The sequence below is a fragment of the Nansenia antarctica genome (genome assembly GCF_963989245.1).
Source record: "Nansenia antarctica genome assembly, chromosome: 3".
Taxonomy (NCBI): domain Eukaryota; kingdom Metazoa; phylum Chordata; class Actinopteri; order Argentiniformes; family Microstomatidae; genus Nansenia; species Nansenia antarctica.
In genome coordinates, this window is record NC_137688.1 from 51,920,562 (window position 1) to 51,938,322 (window position 17,761).

At 44.8% G+C, this 17,761-nt stretch overlaps 1 protein-coding gene across 1 annotated transcript; it reads left to right on the forward strand.

Annotated features, from left to right (window-relative positions):
• The first annotated feature begins 11,190 nt into the window (after nt 1–11,190).
• Nucleotides 11,191–11,849, forward strand: LOC308152384 (uncharacterized protein). Its single transcript, XM_080525351.1, has 4 exons — nt 11,191–11,240; nt 11,325–11,430; nt 11,467–11,581; nt 11,711–11,849. Exons 1-4 carry the CDS (start codon nt 11,218–11,220, stop codon nt 11,770–11,772), a joined length of 306 nt encoding a protein of 101 aa, XP_080381477.1. The 5' UTR covers nt 11,191–11,217; the 3' UTR covers nt 11,773–11,849.
• Nucleotides 11,850–17,761: the final 5,912 nt, after the last annotated feature.

Below are 17,761 nucleotides of genomic sequence, written 5' to 3' on the forward strand. Positions count from 1 at the left end.
TTCTCGGAAGGCAAAGCTCCATAGCCTCATCCTCTCTCTTTTTCTCCTCACATCTCTTCTGCATTGAGGTGACTGCTGCACCGAAGAGACCCTGCGGTACGATAGGGGTGTCGAGAATTTCTTCTCTCTCCTTCGCCGACAGGTTGGTGAGACCGAGCCAACGCGCCCTCTCCTGTAGTACCATGAGAGCCATGGATTTACCCGTGGCTTGAATGGCCGTCTTGTGGAGACGGAGGATGTGATCCGTTATAACGCAGATTTCCTCCCATTGGGTAGGCATATTGTCTGGTTTAGCGGTCATATCCTCCTCCAGCTCAGCCTGGAGCATTGAGAGCCCTCGCTGTCAGTGCCGCTGCTTTGTAGCACTTGTCTGTAAGGCTAGCCTGGAAGCGGTCCGACTTGGAGGGTAGGGACGGGGCAGCCGAAGATACGGGGGTCTTCGGGTGCAGGTGGTGCGCCACCACCGGCTCGACCGGTGGGATGTGGCGGAGGCCGAGGGAGTCCATCCCCTCACAATCCAGTCGAGAACCCCCGATTATTGGGTGTTTCTCGCTGAATGGCCGTTCTTTCCACGTAACTGCTATCTCATCGAGTAGCTCGGGGAAGAACGGCATAACTTGTTTCCCCGTCTTAGCCGCCGTCTGCAGTCTTTTGCCGTCAAAGCGTGACATAGCAGTTTCGGTTTGGGCGACGGGCCAGGGGATATTCAGCCTTTCCGCTGCTCGCTTGCACATGTCCTGCATGTCGCAGTCCATGAGAGACGGGGCGGAGGGTTGGTTACCTCCGTCAGGCGTGGGGGGCTTTTCAGCTCCGCGCCTGCCGATTGATAATGAGGAGTCTTCCTCATCATCGGTGGACAAAATGAGGTCTGAGTCACGCGACCCTCCCTCATCATTGTCCGAGTCTCTCTCATAGCGAGCAGCGGTAAAGCTGTCAATCCCCTTGTCATCCAGTACCGGGAAACCGATGTCAGGGCTATGTGGCACTTAGTCCGCCCAGCATGGTGTCGGTAAACCTGGAGACATGGAGACATGTCCGCGTTAGACTGTGATGGCAGTGTTTCGGCTGCCTTACACAGAAGCGGATCTTCTCCCGACAGGCTAGCCATGCGACTTAGCCGTCGGCGGAGAAGTTTCTTGGGGAACATTGCACAGTGGATACACTCATCGGTAGAGATAACAGCGGCCTGGGCGTGGGTTAATCCCAGACACGCTGCACACTTAGAGTGAGTGTCCCAGCTAGCCATTGACTTGCTGCACGAGCAGGTCTTCCGGCTAGTCTCGGCTGTGCTAGGTCCGCTAGCCTCAACGTTAGCCATTTCTGGCTAAGGGTTGTAGGCTAGCTGCTAGCAGGCCTCGCTACTTCACCCGTTAGCTTGTCAGCTATCAAGGGAAAACAGAGGGGCCAGGGGAGGGATATTACTATCTACCGCTAGCAGTGCGTTATAGAGATAAAGTTATTTCTACTTTTTGTCTCTCACACTGGGTATTGCTACCCGTAACCGTTCGGAGTATTCCTACTCACAGAACAGGGAGTATTGCTACTTGCGTCGTTCAGAACGAGGAGTATCGCTACTTTTTTCGTTCCGAGCAAGGCGAGTATTGCTACTCGAATCGTAACACAGGGTATCGCTACCCCGAGTCAGAGTATTCCTACTCTTCAACAGAAGTATTTCTACTCCTGTGAACGTCAACGAAGTGCAGTTTAGCAGCAGAGCGCCCATCGGCACGAGTTTGGTCGCTCGTATCTGTGGACTGTTTAGCTCTAGCCACCCGCACAGTTGTTGTCAGCTCCAGTGAGAAGCGAGAAGAGGTTTTTGAATGACGACAGACGCCGTGTGTACGCCTTATATAGGCGGAGGGTCCCGTCCCTCGTGACACAAGCGTCGCCTGGGCCAGCCAATGGGCTGGCGCAGTGTAATTCAGTTTCTGATGAGGTCACGCAGGGGGCGTTCCCATAGTGAGATACGAAACGAATACTATGAAAGAGAACATGATTCGTTATCTTGTCACAGTGATAGACTGCACTAGCCCTAGCCCTATGACCAAGTTATAGAAGTGCAATTGGCAATGGCCATATTGACATGGAGCTTATGTACCAGGGATGGGCACATCCTAATCAGTCCAATATTACATTAAGAGATAAGACATCTGAATGTCATAGCAGTGACACCACCACCACCACCACAAGGGGCCAGAAAAACAAACCCAGACATGACACAAGTGGGTGAAGCTTAGATTGAGAGACACCGCAGCCTCAAGAGGATCAACGAAAGCAGGTGAAGTCATCACCGTAACATTCCAAAGGAGTCAGAAAAACTCAAATCAGAGGAGTCTCTGGGCCCTATTATGCACTTCATAAGTCTTAAGCAATAAGACGAGGCGGTAGATCTAAACTTAAGACGTGGAGGCATGGTCAAGGCCACTTTGCTATTATGCGTGCGGTAGTGGGCGCCTAAAACCCGGCGCTAAGCAAAGAAATTAGTCATGGGTGTGTTTTGGGCGTCTTCTCAATCAACCCAATCAGCGTGCCAGGTGCCATTCCCTTTAAGAACCGGCTGCGTTGAGTCATTAGCGCTATGCTATTATGGAAGTCCTAAGAAGGAGGTCAGCGCGCTTCTCTGCCTCTCCCTTCTGAAATAAAGCATTTATACTGTGACCGTAATTGACGTCTTGCCGTGGAGCCACGTGCGTGTTCATGTGTGCCCACATGCATGCGCAAACCGCGGAGGCGCGCTCGTGTTTCAAAACGTGCATGAAGTCGAAACTTAAGAACTTTTCAAACCACTTCTTAGCGCTAGGAGCAAAGTCAGATCGCATAATAGCAGGGGCGCCTAGTGCACTTCATTAACATATGAACACTCCCACAATGAGTAATATATGCACGGGAGTATTACGTCTTATGTGTGGGCGCCTATCGACACCGGCATAATAGCAGTAGCGCGTATGAAGCGCATAATAAGGGTGGCGGTAGGTCTTAACCTGGCAATTAAGACTTAAGACGGCAAGTTAAGAAGTGCATAATAGGGCCCACTGTGTTATACCTTTGGAAGAGAGGAAATGACTGAGGCCCGATCCCAATTCACCCCTACGGCTCCGTTTTCACCCCTATGGCTCAGTTTTGCGTGTTCACGTTTTGGCCCAATCCCAATTCACCCCTAGCCCTTCGTTTTCACCCCTATGGCTCGATTTGCGCGTTCACGTTTAGGGCGAGGGCTGTCTCAATTCATATTTCGTCGAGGGCTAGGGGTAAGGGGGAGGGCTAACTATTACTTCGTTTCGAGGGATTTCAGGACCAGACTAGCTTCGAAGGGCTAACGGTAAGCTACCCCTTGATACCAGGATGCATTGCGAATCATCTACAGAAATCTTATGTCGCTCTATTCAATGCGGAAATGTCATTTTAATTCTCTGTAATTACTTATTAATAAAGATTTGAAAAATTATGATAACCATCTTATTGTCTTAGTTTAATGTCATTACAATGCATTATAGACCTTTTATTTATAACACGCATAACCCAAAAATCGCTTTTATGTCGGTGCTGTGTCTAACGTTACAGTAACGCAACGCTGCATGACAGTCGAGCATTTCAGAGATGTACAGTCATAAATCAATTATTACCTGTGGCGTTTGACAGCGGATGATGGTACACATATGTAAAGTTATCTATCAAACGTTCGGCTGACTTGTACATGATGCGCATTTTGACCTATTTCCACCCGCAATCTAATCCGAGCAGTTGTTATTATGTAATATTATTAATGGGTTGTATCATTCATTTCAATGCATTATAGACCTTTTCTTTATAACAAGCACAACAACAACAAAACGTTATCATGCCGATGTGCTGTGTGTCTAACGTTACAAGCTGATTTGTGCATGACAGCCGCGCATTGACATATTTCCATGTCTGATGTCTAATGTCTGATGTACTAATGTCATTTCAATGCATTATAGACCTTTTCTTTATAACAAGCACAACAACAACAAAACGTTATTATGCCGATGTGCTGTGTGCTGTGTGTCTAACGTTACAAGCTGATTTGTGCATGACAGCCACGCATTGACATATTTCCATGTCTAATGGCATATGACACGCGAAATGTAACTACAGTTAAGGATACGCGTAAAGGATGATGATATATCACCGTTCGACTCTACTGAGAAATGTTTCCGCTTATTTGTCATCTCTCCTTCACGGGCAAATGTGGCCGCGTCCCCAAGAGATCCTCTTTCTACGTTTTTGACCACCACTATGATGGATTGATTTTTGGATTCTAGACGACGAATTGTTCTGAGAAAGGCGCTTGGTAACGTGATTTTTTGACAACGCTTTATGACTACTGATGGACTGGTTGTTTTGGTTGGAGTCATTCATTGTCATTAAATTCATTGTCATTATTGCGATGTCCACAAAAAAGACATCGCTTACGGAAGAGACTAAAAAAGGAACGTCTAAACACTACAGTGTGTTGACAACAAACGAAAATAGATGCTTATAGCACACGCAACAGAAATAAACACAGCTGAAGAAGGCATTGCGAGATGTGAGAATTCGCCGGCAACACAACGCGTCAACCGTACCGCGTGATGACGTAGGCGCCGTGAAGGGCTGTCCCAATTCACAGGGCTTAGATTTCAAGGGGTAGGGCTTGTGACGTATTCGAAGGCCTTGCCTTCGAATCGAGTGACACTCGAAAACGAGCCATAGGGGTAGAAAAGAGAATCGGGATTGGGCCTTAGGGTAGGGGTGTCCCAATTCATATTTCATCGAGGGCTAGGGGGAAGGGGAAGGGCTATCCACGGCTCCGTTTGGAGATTTTCGGGGATCACTTTCGATTCTGAGCCATAACCCTTGCTCCCAGGATGCATTGCGAATCATCTACAGAAATCTGATTTCACTCTAGGCAATGCGGAAGACAATCACAAATGTCATTTACTTTTTCTGTAATTACTTATTAATAAAAATTTGAAAAGTTATGATAACCATCTTATTATCTTAGTTGAATGTCATTTCAATGCATTATAGAGAAGCATAACAAACATTTTTTTATTATGCTGATAGTAATGTCTAACGTTACAGGCTGATTTGTGCATGACAGTCGCGCATATTGACACATTTCCATATCTGATGGCATATGACACCTACTAGTGTCATTTCAATGCATTATAGACCTTTTCTTTACAACAACCATGAAAAAAAATGCTATTATGCCGATGTGCTGTGCCCATGCTTAACATAGACCGTTCCACAGTCCAGCTCGATTCGGGTTCTGGTGCTCAGTAGTAGAGGACAATAATAGCAAAACTATTACCTGGACAATTCCATTAGACTACCGAGCAAGACACCGGAGCACTCATATCCGAGTGTTTGTCACAGGGTGCCAGTCACACTGTTCCTCTGCAACAAACGCGGAGATTGTATGAGCGTCCCGGTGTAAGTACCGGATTTTCCGACCCGCGAGGTTTTTCCGACCCTACCAGATCTGGTCATAGGTTCTCCCCTTTCCGGCCATAGGTAGCGCTATGATTCTCTGACGACGATGATTTACGATCACATGATGACCGCCATTTTTACCCATCAGTAATTTTGGCTGTTTATAGATCTAATCTCTGTAGCTACCTTAAGATACATGGATGTTGCGCGCGCACGACGTGAGAGAGTTTAGGTGAAAGAGAGACAGGTGACAAAGATGGAGTTTCATACAGCACTCAAGTTTTACAAGTTTACAAGTTTTCAAGCATGATATGTATCCTCCTGGCATACCCAAGGTTGGACACCTTAAATCAAGGATTCTAAAGGCGTCCAAGAATTACTTGATGAAAGGTAAGTCAGTGTGAATAACTATGTTATATCCACTCTTGAAGCCACTGCTTGAAATGGTGAAAATGGCGAAAATGCATAGGCCTGTATCAAAATTGAGTGTCTCATTAAGCATCTGCTAACTATTGTGTGCATAAAACCTGTTTCCAGTGGCTTTATATTTGCACTTCTAAATGAATGCTGTATTTTCCTGCTGCATCAGGTGAGGAGTTGTACTACAAGGACAAGTACAAGGACAAACATCGCTTGGTGGTGTGCAACAAAGATGGAGTTCGTGATGTCCTGATGGTAACTTTCTTATCTGACTTGAGTTCTTGTCCATCATCTTTCCCAATTATGACAAGATTATCATTGTTGGAGACCTCAAAACCTACTTATTCAATCTCGCCTTTTAAATGTCTGTCTTTATTGTTGTTTCATCTGTACTATTGTTGTTTTATCTTCTTTGCTCTCTGTGAAGCACATTGTGTCACATTTTTGTGAGAAATGGGCTATACAAATGAAGTTTGATTTGATCTGAAGGAGTGCCACGACAACCATGGGACTGGGGGTCATCCAGGGAGACGCCGAACGCTGGAGAAGGTGACGGCGTCCTACCACTGGTCCACCTTGCGGGAGGATGTCACAAAATGGGTGAGTTTTTGATGTTATTAGTGCATGGTGTGTGTGAACATTGTAATTTATACACTGCCCATTAGCAATGATCTTTTACTCAAAGATCTCCAATTCTTGTGTAATTCTCATACTGACCACAATCTGATTCTGCACTGGAACACCCAGACCATCATACAGGCCGCGGCCCCTCAACCACAGCGGTTCTGCACCTAAGGCACTAAGCCCAGCAGCTGACCACCACCACCACCACCACCAACATGACGCCTCAACCACATCAAGAATTCTCTGACTCTAGATAATTTCCTCTGAAATGTCACTGTTTTAAAGGTTGATGAGTGCCCCCGCTGTCAACATCATGAGACAATAAAGACAGTTGCACCTGTACTCCATCCCATCCAAGTGAAAGAGGCATGGAGTGTCCTGGGGATTGATCTCATGGGTCCACTTCCCACCACTGCAAAGGGCAAAAGGTAGCTACTGAATGTTGGGCAGAAGTATGTGTAACCCCTTTTGGTTAAAGCTAGTGAGATAAGCTGACATCATGTATTGGATAAGTCAATAAAGGTTATGAAGCAAGTTTTTGGTGGACCCCATGAGGAATAGCTGCTGCAATGCTGTAGCTAATGGAGAACAATCAGCATTTTTCATTGCAGATACATTCTGACTGCAACCGACCTCTTCACCAAGTGGGCTGTGGCAAAAACCCTCTACACCAAAACAGCCAATGAGGTGTCCAGGAAGATAGTTAACATTCTTCTTGACTTTGGACTGGTAGAGAGGATCATTACCGACCAAGGACGGGAATTTGTGAATGAGGTACAGTTATCTATATAAGACACAGTGTATGTGATGTGTGTCATTTGATAATTGTAATTTAATCTAATTTAATTGCATACACTAATGCAGCGTTTCCCAAACTGTGGGGCGCGCCCCCCTAGTGGGGCGCGGGGTTACTGCAGGGGGGGGGCGCAGAAATAAAATAATAATAATAAAACATTTAAAAACTGTGGGAATACTGCTGACTTTTGCAACATCGTACCTGTGTGAGATAGGCTTTTCTGCTGTTGCTGCTATCAAAAGCAAATACAGGTCGAAGTTGAACATTGAGAATGAACTGAGAGTGGCAGTCTCAAAACAACAACCCCGCTTTGAGAAGATTTGCAAGGCAAAGCAAGCACACACAAGTCATTGATCGTAATTGTGATAGGAATGTGTAGAGTAAGAATAGTGATGCAGTAGAAATTAGTTAATGTTGATATGTTGAATATTTCAGTGGCACAGGATCATTTGCCAAGCACTTATGTTCCTTTTCAACCCATAATAAAATATAAAACTATAGTTGGATATATGTGTCTTGTTATTATTAGAAGAGAAAATGTAATGTTTGTACAACTTTATACAATTAATTATATCAATCTAGGTGGGGACCGGGTTAGGGGGGGCTCGAAAATATTTCCAATTACCCAAGGGGGGCCTGATTGAAAAAGTTTGGGAACCGCTGCACTAATGCATCTGCAGGTCAACCGTGGTGTTTTTGAGGCTCTGGGTGTCAAACACTGCATCACGTCATCCTACCACCCCCAGGCCAATGGACAGGACGAGCGCACAAACCGCAACGTGAAGACTGCGCTTGCCAAGTACTGTGGGGAGGGACAGAACGACTGGGATGTCCATTTGAGGGGCATCATAATGAGCATCAACACCTCTAAGCAGGTAGCCTACTATTGTGTAACAACTGCATATGTAAACAATTCAAACAAACATAGAAAGAAACAAAAAACAATTTAAACAATATAGAAAGATGGTGAAATGCTATTGATTGTACTTTTGTTTTGTTTTACAGCGATCAACCAGGTACACCCCGTACATGGCACTGTTCGGACGGCACCCTCGCAGTCCAGGTGTCATCAACACAACACAGACTGAGGAGGGTGACGACTCAGCTGTGGTTGTGGTTGATTTGACAGAGGAGGATGTACAGGCGAAGACTGTCGAAGTTACAGATCTACATGCAAAGGTGATGTAAAAATGGCAATTTATGCATAATAATATCTAATAATAACAAATATGCATACATATTGCAATATATGCTATAAGATATGAATATGTTTCAAGGGAAAATTAATTAAATGATAAAAAAATTTCAGATTTACCAGAACATCCAAATTGCCCAGGCAAGGCAGAAAAAGACCTACGAGGCCCAGAAACAAAAGGGGGTCAAATCCTTTGACTTCAAAGTTGGGGATGAGGTCCTACGGGCAAACAAAAGGAAGGAGGGACGGAAAGGAGGGCGACTGGAGGCCAATTGGTTTGGGCCGCACATCATATCCTCCATCTCACCCAAGGGTGTGGTGATGCTGTCCAGCACCAAAGGGCCTCAGCTAAAGCAGGGTATGAACGTTGCCCAGCTGAAGCCGTTCATCAGGCCTAATTTGAGAGGTATTATTCTTGTTAATACAAGGACACACACTAAGTGTGTATGTGCAGTAACTGTATGTATGTGATACTTGCATAATACTGTATCCTGACTATCCTCTCCATCAGAGTCCAGAGAGCCTGAGCCACCAGTCGTCCCTCCGTATCTGTGCGCTATGACCCCAAGCCAGGATATGCTGGTAGATATAAATGTCTACTTGATACGCAATCATCTTTTGTATGTTTGCTATTGATTTAAAGTATGTTTTATATCTATTACTTGTAGCTAAATTATGTACTGGACCCACAAAGATCTCAAATGGAGATCATTGTGAAGGAGGGGGATGTCAGCCTGGTGCGGGAGGACTTTTGGAGCTTGGGCCTTCCTCAGCTCATGGAGTCCAATGTATGTATAGAATAGAATAGAAAGTTGAATTGCCATATATAACCAGAACAGGTACATTGGAATTCTTGTCATTGCTTGTCCTCACAGTAACTTATCGGCACAAGTTACTTACTTATATTACTCTGTTGCAGATTGGAAACGCATGTTTCAGATTCATCAAAGAGGCCACACAAAAACATGTAAGGTTTTGTTATTTGTTAAAACATAAATTATGCAGATGTATGCCGGTATTCATTAACACCTGTAACGTCTTTTTCAAAAAGTAGTGCAGTTTTCCCTTGATATTGCACTAATTCATTACAACATTTCTTTTTTGTGAAAAACTGTCAATATAGGGAAAAGACATCCACATTGTGGACTTATACGTAGTCCCAACGTGGAAGTCCAACACTGTGGACCCAATGGCTGGACTTCCTGTAAGTTCCTTTTACCTGTGACCTGTGTTGCTTGACATTGACATAGGCTTGGGCGGTATTGATGTATATCATGGTATTTGGAAATCGATAAAAAGGAATAAAAAAATAGATACCACCCAAGCCTAAAAAAATGCAAAATAACTTCTAAAATGCTAGAAGGACCTCCTGCACAAGGATGCCATCGTCATCCCTGCCTGGAGTCGACAGCCAGGAAAAGCGGATCACTATTTGCTTTGTGTGAGTGTAATCCAAATCCTCTCAACAGTCAAAGTAAAAATGTACTCAACTTGTGCTGTACATTTCTCTTCTGTTTTAGGAGAGCATGTAATGTTATCTGCTTTGTAAATGGTTGACAGATCATCAAACCTAAAGCAAAGGAGCTGCTTTTGGTGGACTCGCTAAACCCCGATGGTTTTGGCGACAGCTGTTACCATGGCGTCTTTAGGTTTTGTAACATAACGACAATAGTCAGCCCTGTTCTGTGGCTTATAAGGGAAATCTACATAATTCATAGTATTCTAATAATACAGTAAGACAGCTTATTGACCAGGGTTGTCAACTAATACAATTTAATTTATAACACATTTTCTTAGCAAACAACATGTCTGTAACAGGATACTATGAATTATAATGTTCGGCTTGTTCCAAGAAGCCTTGTTCAAAGCCTCGTTCAAAGGCTGTTTTCAAGTTATTTTGTTTACACCATGTTCAGTGGCTATCGTAACATTCATCTTTCTTAAAGCATGCAATAGTATGTTGAATGTAAGGAAACCCAGTAATATGAATTCTCTTGTCATTCTTTCACTAAGTCATATTGCAAGAGTAATTAATATACCATGTTCTGGTGCTATATTTGGGGGATAAGAGACATTTATTATGTGTCATATGTGACATTGTTAGGTGTTCTTGTATTGTAGCATTTTTCATATAGTTAAGAGTCAATTTGTCTGACACAAATACTCTTATGCTGGATTTTGACAGTGATCTAGCTCATCGCATCGCCCCAGGCCAGTGGGCAACCATGTACGGCAGAGACATCAAGGTACTTTTGTCCTGCATCTCATGCACTTGCACATGTCTTTATTATCCTTTTGACCACATAACTGTTATATTGCTATTAACACCTTGTCCAATTCTTTCAGGGTTTCCCTCGCCAAAACGCAGGGATTGATTGTGGTGTCTTCATATTGATGGTAAATTCCTTTCTATTCTATTGAAAATGTTGTTCATTTGAAATGGTCATAACCTAATAAGCAGATCTTTGCCTTTCACAGTATGCACTCTGTCTCACCACTGACGCTCCACTTCAGTTCACAGAGGTCAGTGTTTCTCTTCTCCGACGGTGAGGAGAGTCAAGGAGGAAACTAAATCTGTTACCATTAACATTCTAAACCATAACGGTTTGGCTGTTGTAGCATATATATATCTCTGGAAACACCCATTGCCCAAGCGCAAAGAACCATTTTGACTTTACATTTCTTCTCTCAATTTTTTTAGAGGGATATGGGACGCCTGAGGAGATGGTGGTGCATCGTTCTAATGGAACGGTTCCAGATTGAGGGGTAAGACTTCACTTTAAATGTAACTTCCGAAACCGCAGAGAAAAGTTGGCTTACTTTTTTATTCTGTCACTATCTCACTCAAAGCCACGGGCAGAGGTTTGCCCACTGGACCGATGAGGCCAGAGCGTTGCTCCAAGGGTCACTGCAGCCGGTTTTCAGGGTCCCCAAGAAGCGGAAGAGGGAACAGGAGGTGAGCATGATGCTGAATGGTAAATAATTCCTTCAGTGTGAGCGGTCTGACAGTGTGGTGGGCAGCAATGCCATAAGAAATGACCACAGCTATGCCGCAACAATGCAAGAGGAAGACGCCAAGAAAAAGAGGACAGAAGACGACAACTTCGGTATGTTTCTCTTCACCAGTACTGTATATTACTATAACCTTATATGAAAACGGTGCCACTACACCACTGGCTGTAGAACTGTTTCTATGGACCACTGTAAGAGGACTTTAAACTGTTTTTGTCTTGTAGACCGTGGCAAGTCCACCCTCCTGGGAGCGGAGTGGATGAACAAGAACGCCCACCGGCTGTAAGGGAAGGTCCAGGAGCCTGCTTTTCTGCAATTGGACAAAATACAGAGAGAGGAAATAGAGGCTAAATTGACACTGATTGAAGACAAAGAAGAACGTCAAGAATTGCTGGAAATATTTTTTTTTTAATTTGAACTTAAAATTGATTATGATTTATTTCTGTTAGAGGTCAAGGACAATCTTGGCATCCCTGTGTGCGCAAGTTTCAAGGCTCCCAGTTCGGAAGAGTGATTGATTAATTAGTGTGCTTGCAGTCGCAAATATAAAACTGAATCTGAACAGTAGTGTGAACTACATGTTGGTCACATTACCCCAAATGATAACGGTGGATGACCGATGGCCTTATTCACTTATTCCTTCCAGCTAGAGTCTGGATCTAGCTAGAGTTAGAGTCATGTCAGAGGGAGGGGCTTTTGACACGTGCATGCTGTCTGAGTCAGTCCATCCTCTCCATGGGCGTGGGTTAGATGTGGCTACAGGCCCCAAACATTTCCCAAATAAGATATATATGTATATGTACACATGCTATATTTCGGTTAACCTACACAATGTTATTACTTGATTCCAGCTAATTTGTGAATGAATACGTTTTTGTTTGTGTATGGTCAATCCATTTTTATGTAAATATGGTTTCATGCTGTATTGATTTACAATAAATTCATTGCATTTCATTACATCGTGTTGCTTTACTACAAAAAACACATCTGATTGAGGAAGACTACAAAACATTGAGAAAGGATTTGGTAAACCAAGTATTTCATGCGTCATATGGTAAGAAGAGGGGTGTGGCCATAGTAATTAATACATCTCTACCATTCTCTGAAGAGAAAGTGATAAGATATGTAATGGTTGACCCTATTACATTAACCATAGCTAAAGGTAATGAATCTTTTTTTCATTTCATACCTATTAGTTTACTCTAACGAATTAAAATGATTAACAAGCATAATGGCACAGAGAATGCGGAGATGTGTATATATACAAAGGGTTGAAATATATGTTATTATTATTATGACTTTATTATCACATAACAGCTATTTGAAGCAAACTATGGAAAATGTATAACTGAGTAGTGAAATACTCAGAAATAGTTAAATACATTCTTAGAAATATATATATACATGAAAACACAAAAGGGCATATCAATTCAGCACATTTATTTATACATTACTTGACACCATGATGTCAATGGGCTACCAGCAGTGGCGGCTGGTGCTAAAATGTTTGGGTGGGGCACAGGTTATGGGGGCATGCTCCACGGGGAAGAATATCAACTTTAAAATCTGGATTTACAGTCAATTTTAGCATGAGAATAGCTCTACCCCCCTGTACAGACCTCGCCATCCCCTCTACCCCCCTGTACAGACCTCTTCATCCCCTCTACCCCCCTGTACAGACCTTTTCATCCCCTCTACCCACCTCTACAGACCTCTTCATCCCCTCTACCCACCTCTACAGACCTCTCCATCCCCTCTACCCACCTCTACAGACCTCTCCATCCCCTCTACCCCCCTGTACAGACCTCTTCATCCCCTCTACCCCCCTGTACAGACCTCTTCATCCCCTCTACCCCCCTGTACAGACCTCTTCATCCCCTCTACCCCTCTGTACAGACCTCTTCATCCCCTCTACCCCTCTGTACAGACCTCTTCATCCCCTGTACAGACCTCTTCATCCCCTCTACCCCCCTCTACAGACCTCTTCATCCCCTCTACCCCCCCTGTACAGACCTCTTCATCCCCTCTACCCCCCTGTACAGACCTCTTCATCCCCTCTACCCCCCTGTACAGACCTCTCCATCCCCTCTACCCCCCCCTGTACAGACCTCTTCATCACCTCTACCCCCCCAGTTTTCTCTACAATTTCTACAATTTTCTCTCTACAGTTTCTACACGTCAACGTGTACCGAAACACTTGTTTCCAACGTGGTCCTACGTTTCTCCTACACCAAGACACATACAAAGAGCATAGAAACATACAAAGAGCATAGAAACATACAAAGAGCATAGAAACATACAAAGAGCATAGAAGATACAATCAGAATACAGTCTGCCATTCCTTCTCCCAGCATCGATTTGGTTTTCCTATCATGACTGAAGGACAGATGATTCACTTACTTACACAAGTTTGACTTCGGTAATAGGTCCAGTTGCAATATCATCAAGTTGGGAACAAAAGATGCCTCCTTCTAATCCATTTGTTCAATTTGTTTACAAAGTCCGGTAGTGGTTTGCTGTGTGATTTGCTGTATAGTTCCATATTCCCCCTGCGTGTTGGTCGCACGGCAGCGGAGACGGTCGCTGATAATTAAGACCAGCAGTAGAATGTTGCCAATAGACATATTACACAAAACACAAAACGAACAAAACAAATAAAAACACGAAGCAAACATTACTAGCCGCCATAGCCATGGTGAAGCAGGTGAACGAACGTGATCTGAAAGCTACGCCGGCCGTATGACATGACGTAAGCACGTACGATTCTTTGTGCATGTCCCAAAACCCCATAGACAAATGACCGAATGGCCTGAAGTTACCAAAATAGATTTTACATGCAAGTCTACGAGAACAGCCTAGTGCAATTTCGAGTAGATTGAAAGTTGCCCTGAAAGGGGCGGGACTTGAAGCTGATTGGAACATACTCCACAGAACACTAGCTGATTGGACTATGATATACTCCACAGAACACTAGCTGATTGGACTATACTCCACAGAACACTAGCTGATTGGACTATGATATTCAGAAGCAACACTGTCTAGAAGTCATAGGAAAAAAATCTCTCTCTTCTCCCTTTGGTGGGGCATTGTCCAATTGCCCCTAATGAACCAGCCTCCCCTGGCTACCAGCGATCATTTCAAAACGGAGATAACCGAGGCTGCGTTCGTAAATACGCTCTGGAAATCTGATCACCACTCATGGAATGTCTCTTGTCCAATCAAATTACTTGGTCCCTTTATGACGTTGCACCTAGGGTGCGTTCCGGCGCTCTCAGAGCAAAATTACGAACGCAGCCCAAGAAATGAGCGGAAACAAGTCAACTCCGACATGGATATAACGATTGTGCGCATGCGCCAACGTCTAACAATTAAGTGTTAAATTATATTATATTATAGGTTAAAAATACGGGAGATTTACGGGAAAATATTAAAACGGGAGCACAGCGGGAAAGAAAGGTAAAATACGGGAGAATCCCGGGAAAAACGGGAGGGTTGACACTGTATGCCTTTAATGGCATATGTGACGCCCGAAATGTAACAAAAGTTCAGCCGCGAAGTTGTTGCACTGTTGTCCTATATCAGTGCAGACTGGCAGGGTAGGATCATAGGTTAATAGCCTACAGAGCACCGTTATTCTGTCATGGTCTGATAGTGAAGCATTGTTCTTTTTTATTTGATGACTTGTTTGATCGATTGATAGCGTAAAACTTAAGTTGTTAATGAATCGCGAGTGTCAATGCTTTTCTATGACACTACTGATGACGTATCAGGGTCTTGAAGGGTTGTCCCATTTCATAGAGAAAGATTTAAACCACTACGGCTTGTGGCTCTGTTCGGAGGCCTTGGCTTCGGAGGGTGGGGGGTTGGGGTGGAGGGTGCCGTAGAAGCATGTCATGTCGCCACAGCGTGCTGCTTTCATAATTGGACTGACAGGAGTGCTGAGAGAGCAGCGTCCAAGGCAACGCTCTGAGAGCTGCCCGCATGTCCACGGCAACAAAGCACAATGGGTCTCAACCAATCAGGAGCCTCACAAGGTGACAGGCCGGGGCCAGGTCTTCCTCTCTCACTCTGTCGCTATGGTTGCTGTAGTTTTTGTTTTCCTGTGAGGAAAATAGAGAGTGAGAGAGAGAGAACAGATCTGCCATTCAGCAAAGACTAACCTCCCTTGGGGCATAGATTCAATCTAACACTAGTGTTTGTGCTCAACCGTGTCTGGCAAATTATAGGAAATGTTAACATTGTTCATATTTTTATAGGCACTATCCATTTAGTTTGGTCTCTTTTGGCTGTTGGTAATTGTGGTTACAGTATGTTTGACTAGAATGTAAAGTAACCCTTGCAAATTATGTTGATTACTTAGTGTGATAGAAGCTGCAAACGTCGGTGATTTACGGTTAGAGTATTTGTACAGTATGTGTGCTTACTTTCTTTCATGTGTGGGTTGGGCATGCATGCATCTGCCAAATATTTCCATCTTTCTCTATCACTCTGTCTGTCTGTCTGTCTGTTTGTTGGTTGGTTGGTCGGTGTGTCTCGTCTGTCTGTCTGTCTGTCTGTCTGTCGGTGGGTGTGTCTGTTGAACAATGTACTTACTAACGTAATCTAGATCCTTATCCATAAACATTTGGTTACTGTATGTGCTACTGTATTTACTTACTGTACTCTAACTGATGCTAATAGCATAAGGACAATGCTTAGTCACAATCAGTTATCTGGCCTATGAAGCAGATCATTGCAAGGCAAATGGACAGAATTAATCTGATTTGTTTGTGGCCATTCCAAGCACTCTAGTGTGATGGGCCAATTATCTGAATGAATGAATGAATGAATGAATGAATGAATGGACTTTATTGTCATTGCTACAGTACAGGTACCAAACAACGAAATTTAGGAGGGGTGGCTCCCCTGGTGTTAGGAAAGGGAAGAAAAAAAAACTTTTAGAAAAAGAATAAAATCACAAGAAGGTAAGGAGCTGGTTTACATAAATAAAGGCTATGTACACAATCCACTGTACTATACTGCACAGATAGTCAACTAGGGTTGTCATATTGCACAAAAGTATTTTTTCACGTTATTTAAAGTGTCACAGTTTGCAGGCTTGAAATGTACATGTTTGTGCCTCAGCACTAGCTGCCATACAATCCGTCCAGACTGTCCTGGGCCCAGAACTTAGGCCTTTGCTGTGTTCAGGGCCTTGACGGCCCTGTGGTAGAAGCAGTTCTTCAGTCTGTTTGTCTTAGCGGCCGGGGTCCTGTACCTCCTTTTCGAGGACAGCCTGATAAAGTGTACGTGCCCAGGGTGGGTCGGGTCCCTGGAGATCTTGGAGGCCTTCCTGAGACAGCGTGTGTTGTACAGCTCTTCCAGAGAGGTGAGGGGGGCGCCGGTGATCTTCTGTGCTGTTCTCACGACTCTCTGTAGCGCATTTCTCTCCGCTGTTGTGCAGCTGTAGAACCAGTTGCAGATGCCGTAGGTGAGGATGCTCTCCACTGCGCCGCGGTAGAAGGCCACCAGTATCTCCTGCTTGTTGTGTTCTTTCCTGAGGCATCTCAGGGTGTATAGCCGCTGTTGTGCCCTCTTGATGGTGCCTTTTGTGTTGTCCTTCCAGGTCAGGTCATCCCGCATGTGATGTCCCAGGAATCGGAGGGTTGAGACTCTCTCCACGCTCTCTCCGTCGATGAGCAGGGGCTGGATCTCGGACTTTTTCCTCCTGAAGTCTACGATGAATTCCTGGGTCTTTGACTTGTTCAGCAGCAGGTTGTTAACCTTGCACAGCTTGCTCAGTTGCTCTACCTCATCCCTGTACGCCGCCTCGTCCCCCCCCGAGATACATCCCACCACGGTGGTGTCGTCTGCAAACTTTACGATGTAGTTGCTGGGGTGGACGGGGGTGAAGTCGTGGGTGTAGAGGTTGTAGAGGATGGGGCTTAGCACGCAGCCCTGGGGGGACCCAGTGCTGAGGCTGAGGGCTGTGGAGGTGTGGGGGCCCACCCGCACCCTCTGGGGGCGGTCGGTCAGGAAGTCCTTGATCCACGCACATATAGAGTGTGATAGACCCAGGTCTAGTAGTTTGGTCACTAGCCTGTCTGGAAGGATGGTGTTGAAGGCGGAGCTGAAGTCCACGAAGAGCAGTCTCGCGTAGCTGTTTCCCCTCTCCAGGTGGGATAGAGTGGCGTGGAGAGTCGTCGCGATGGCGTCCTCTGTGGACCTGTGGGCTCTGTAGGCGAACTGGTATGGATCCAGGTTGGGCGGGAGGCGTGTGAGTATGTGGGCCCGGA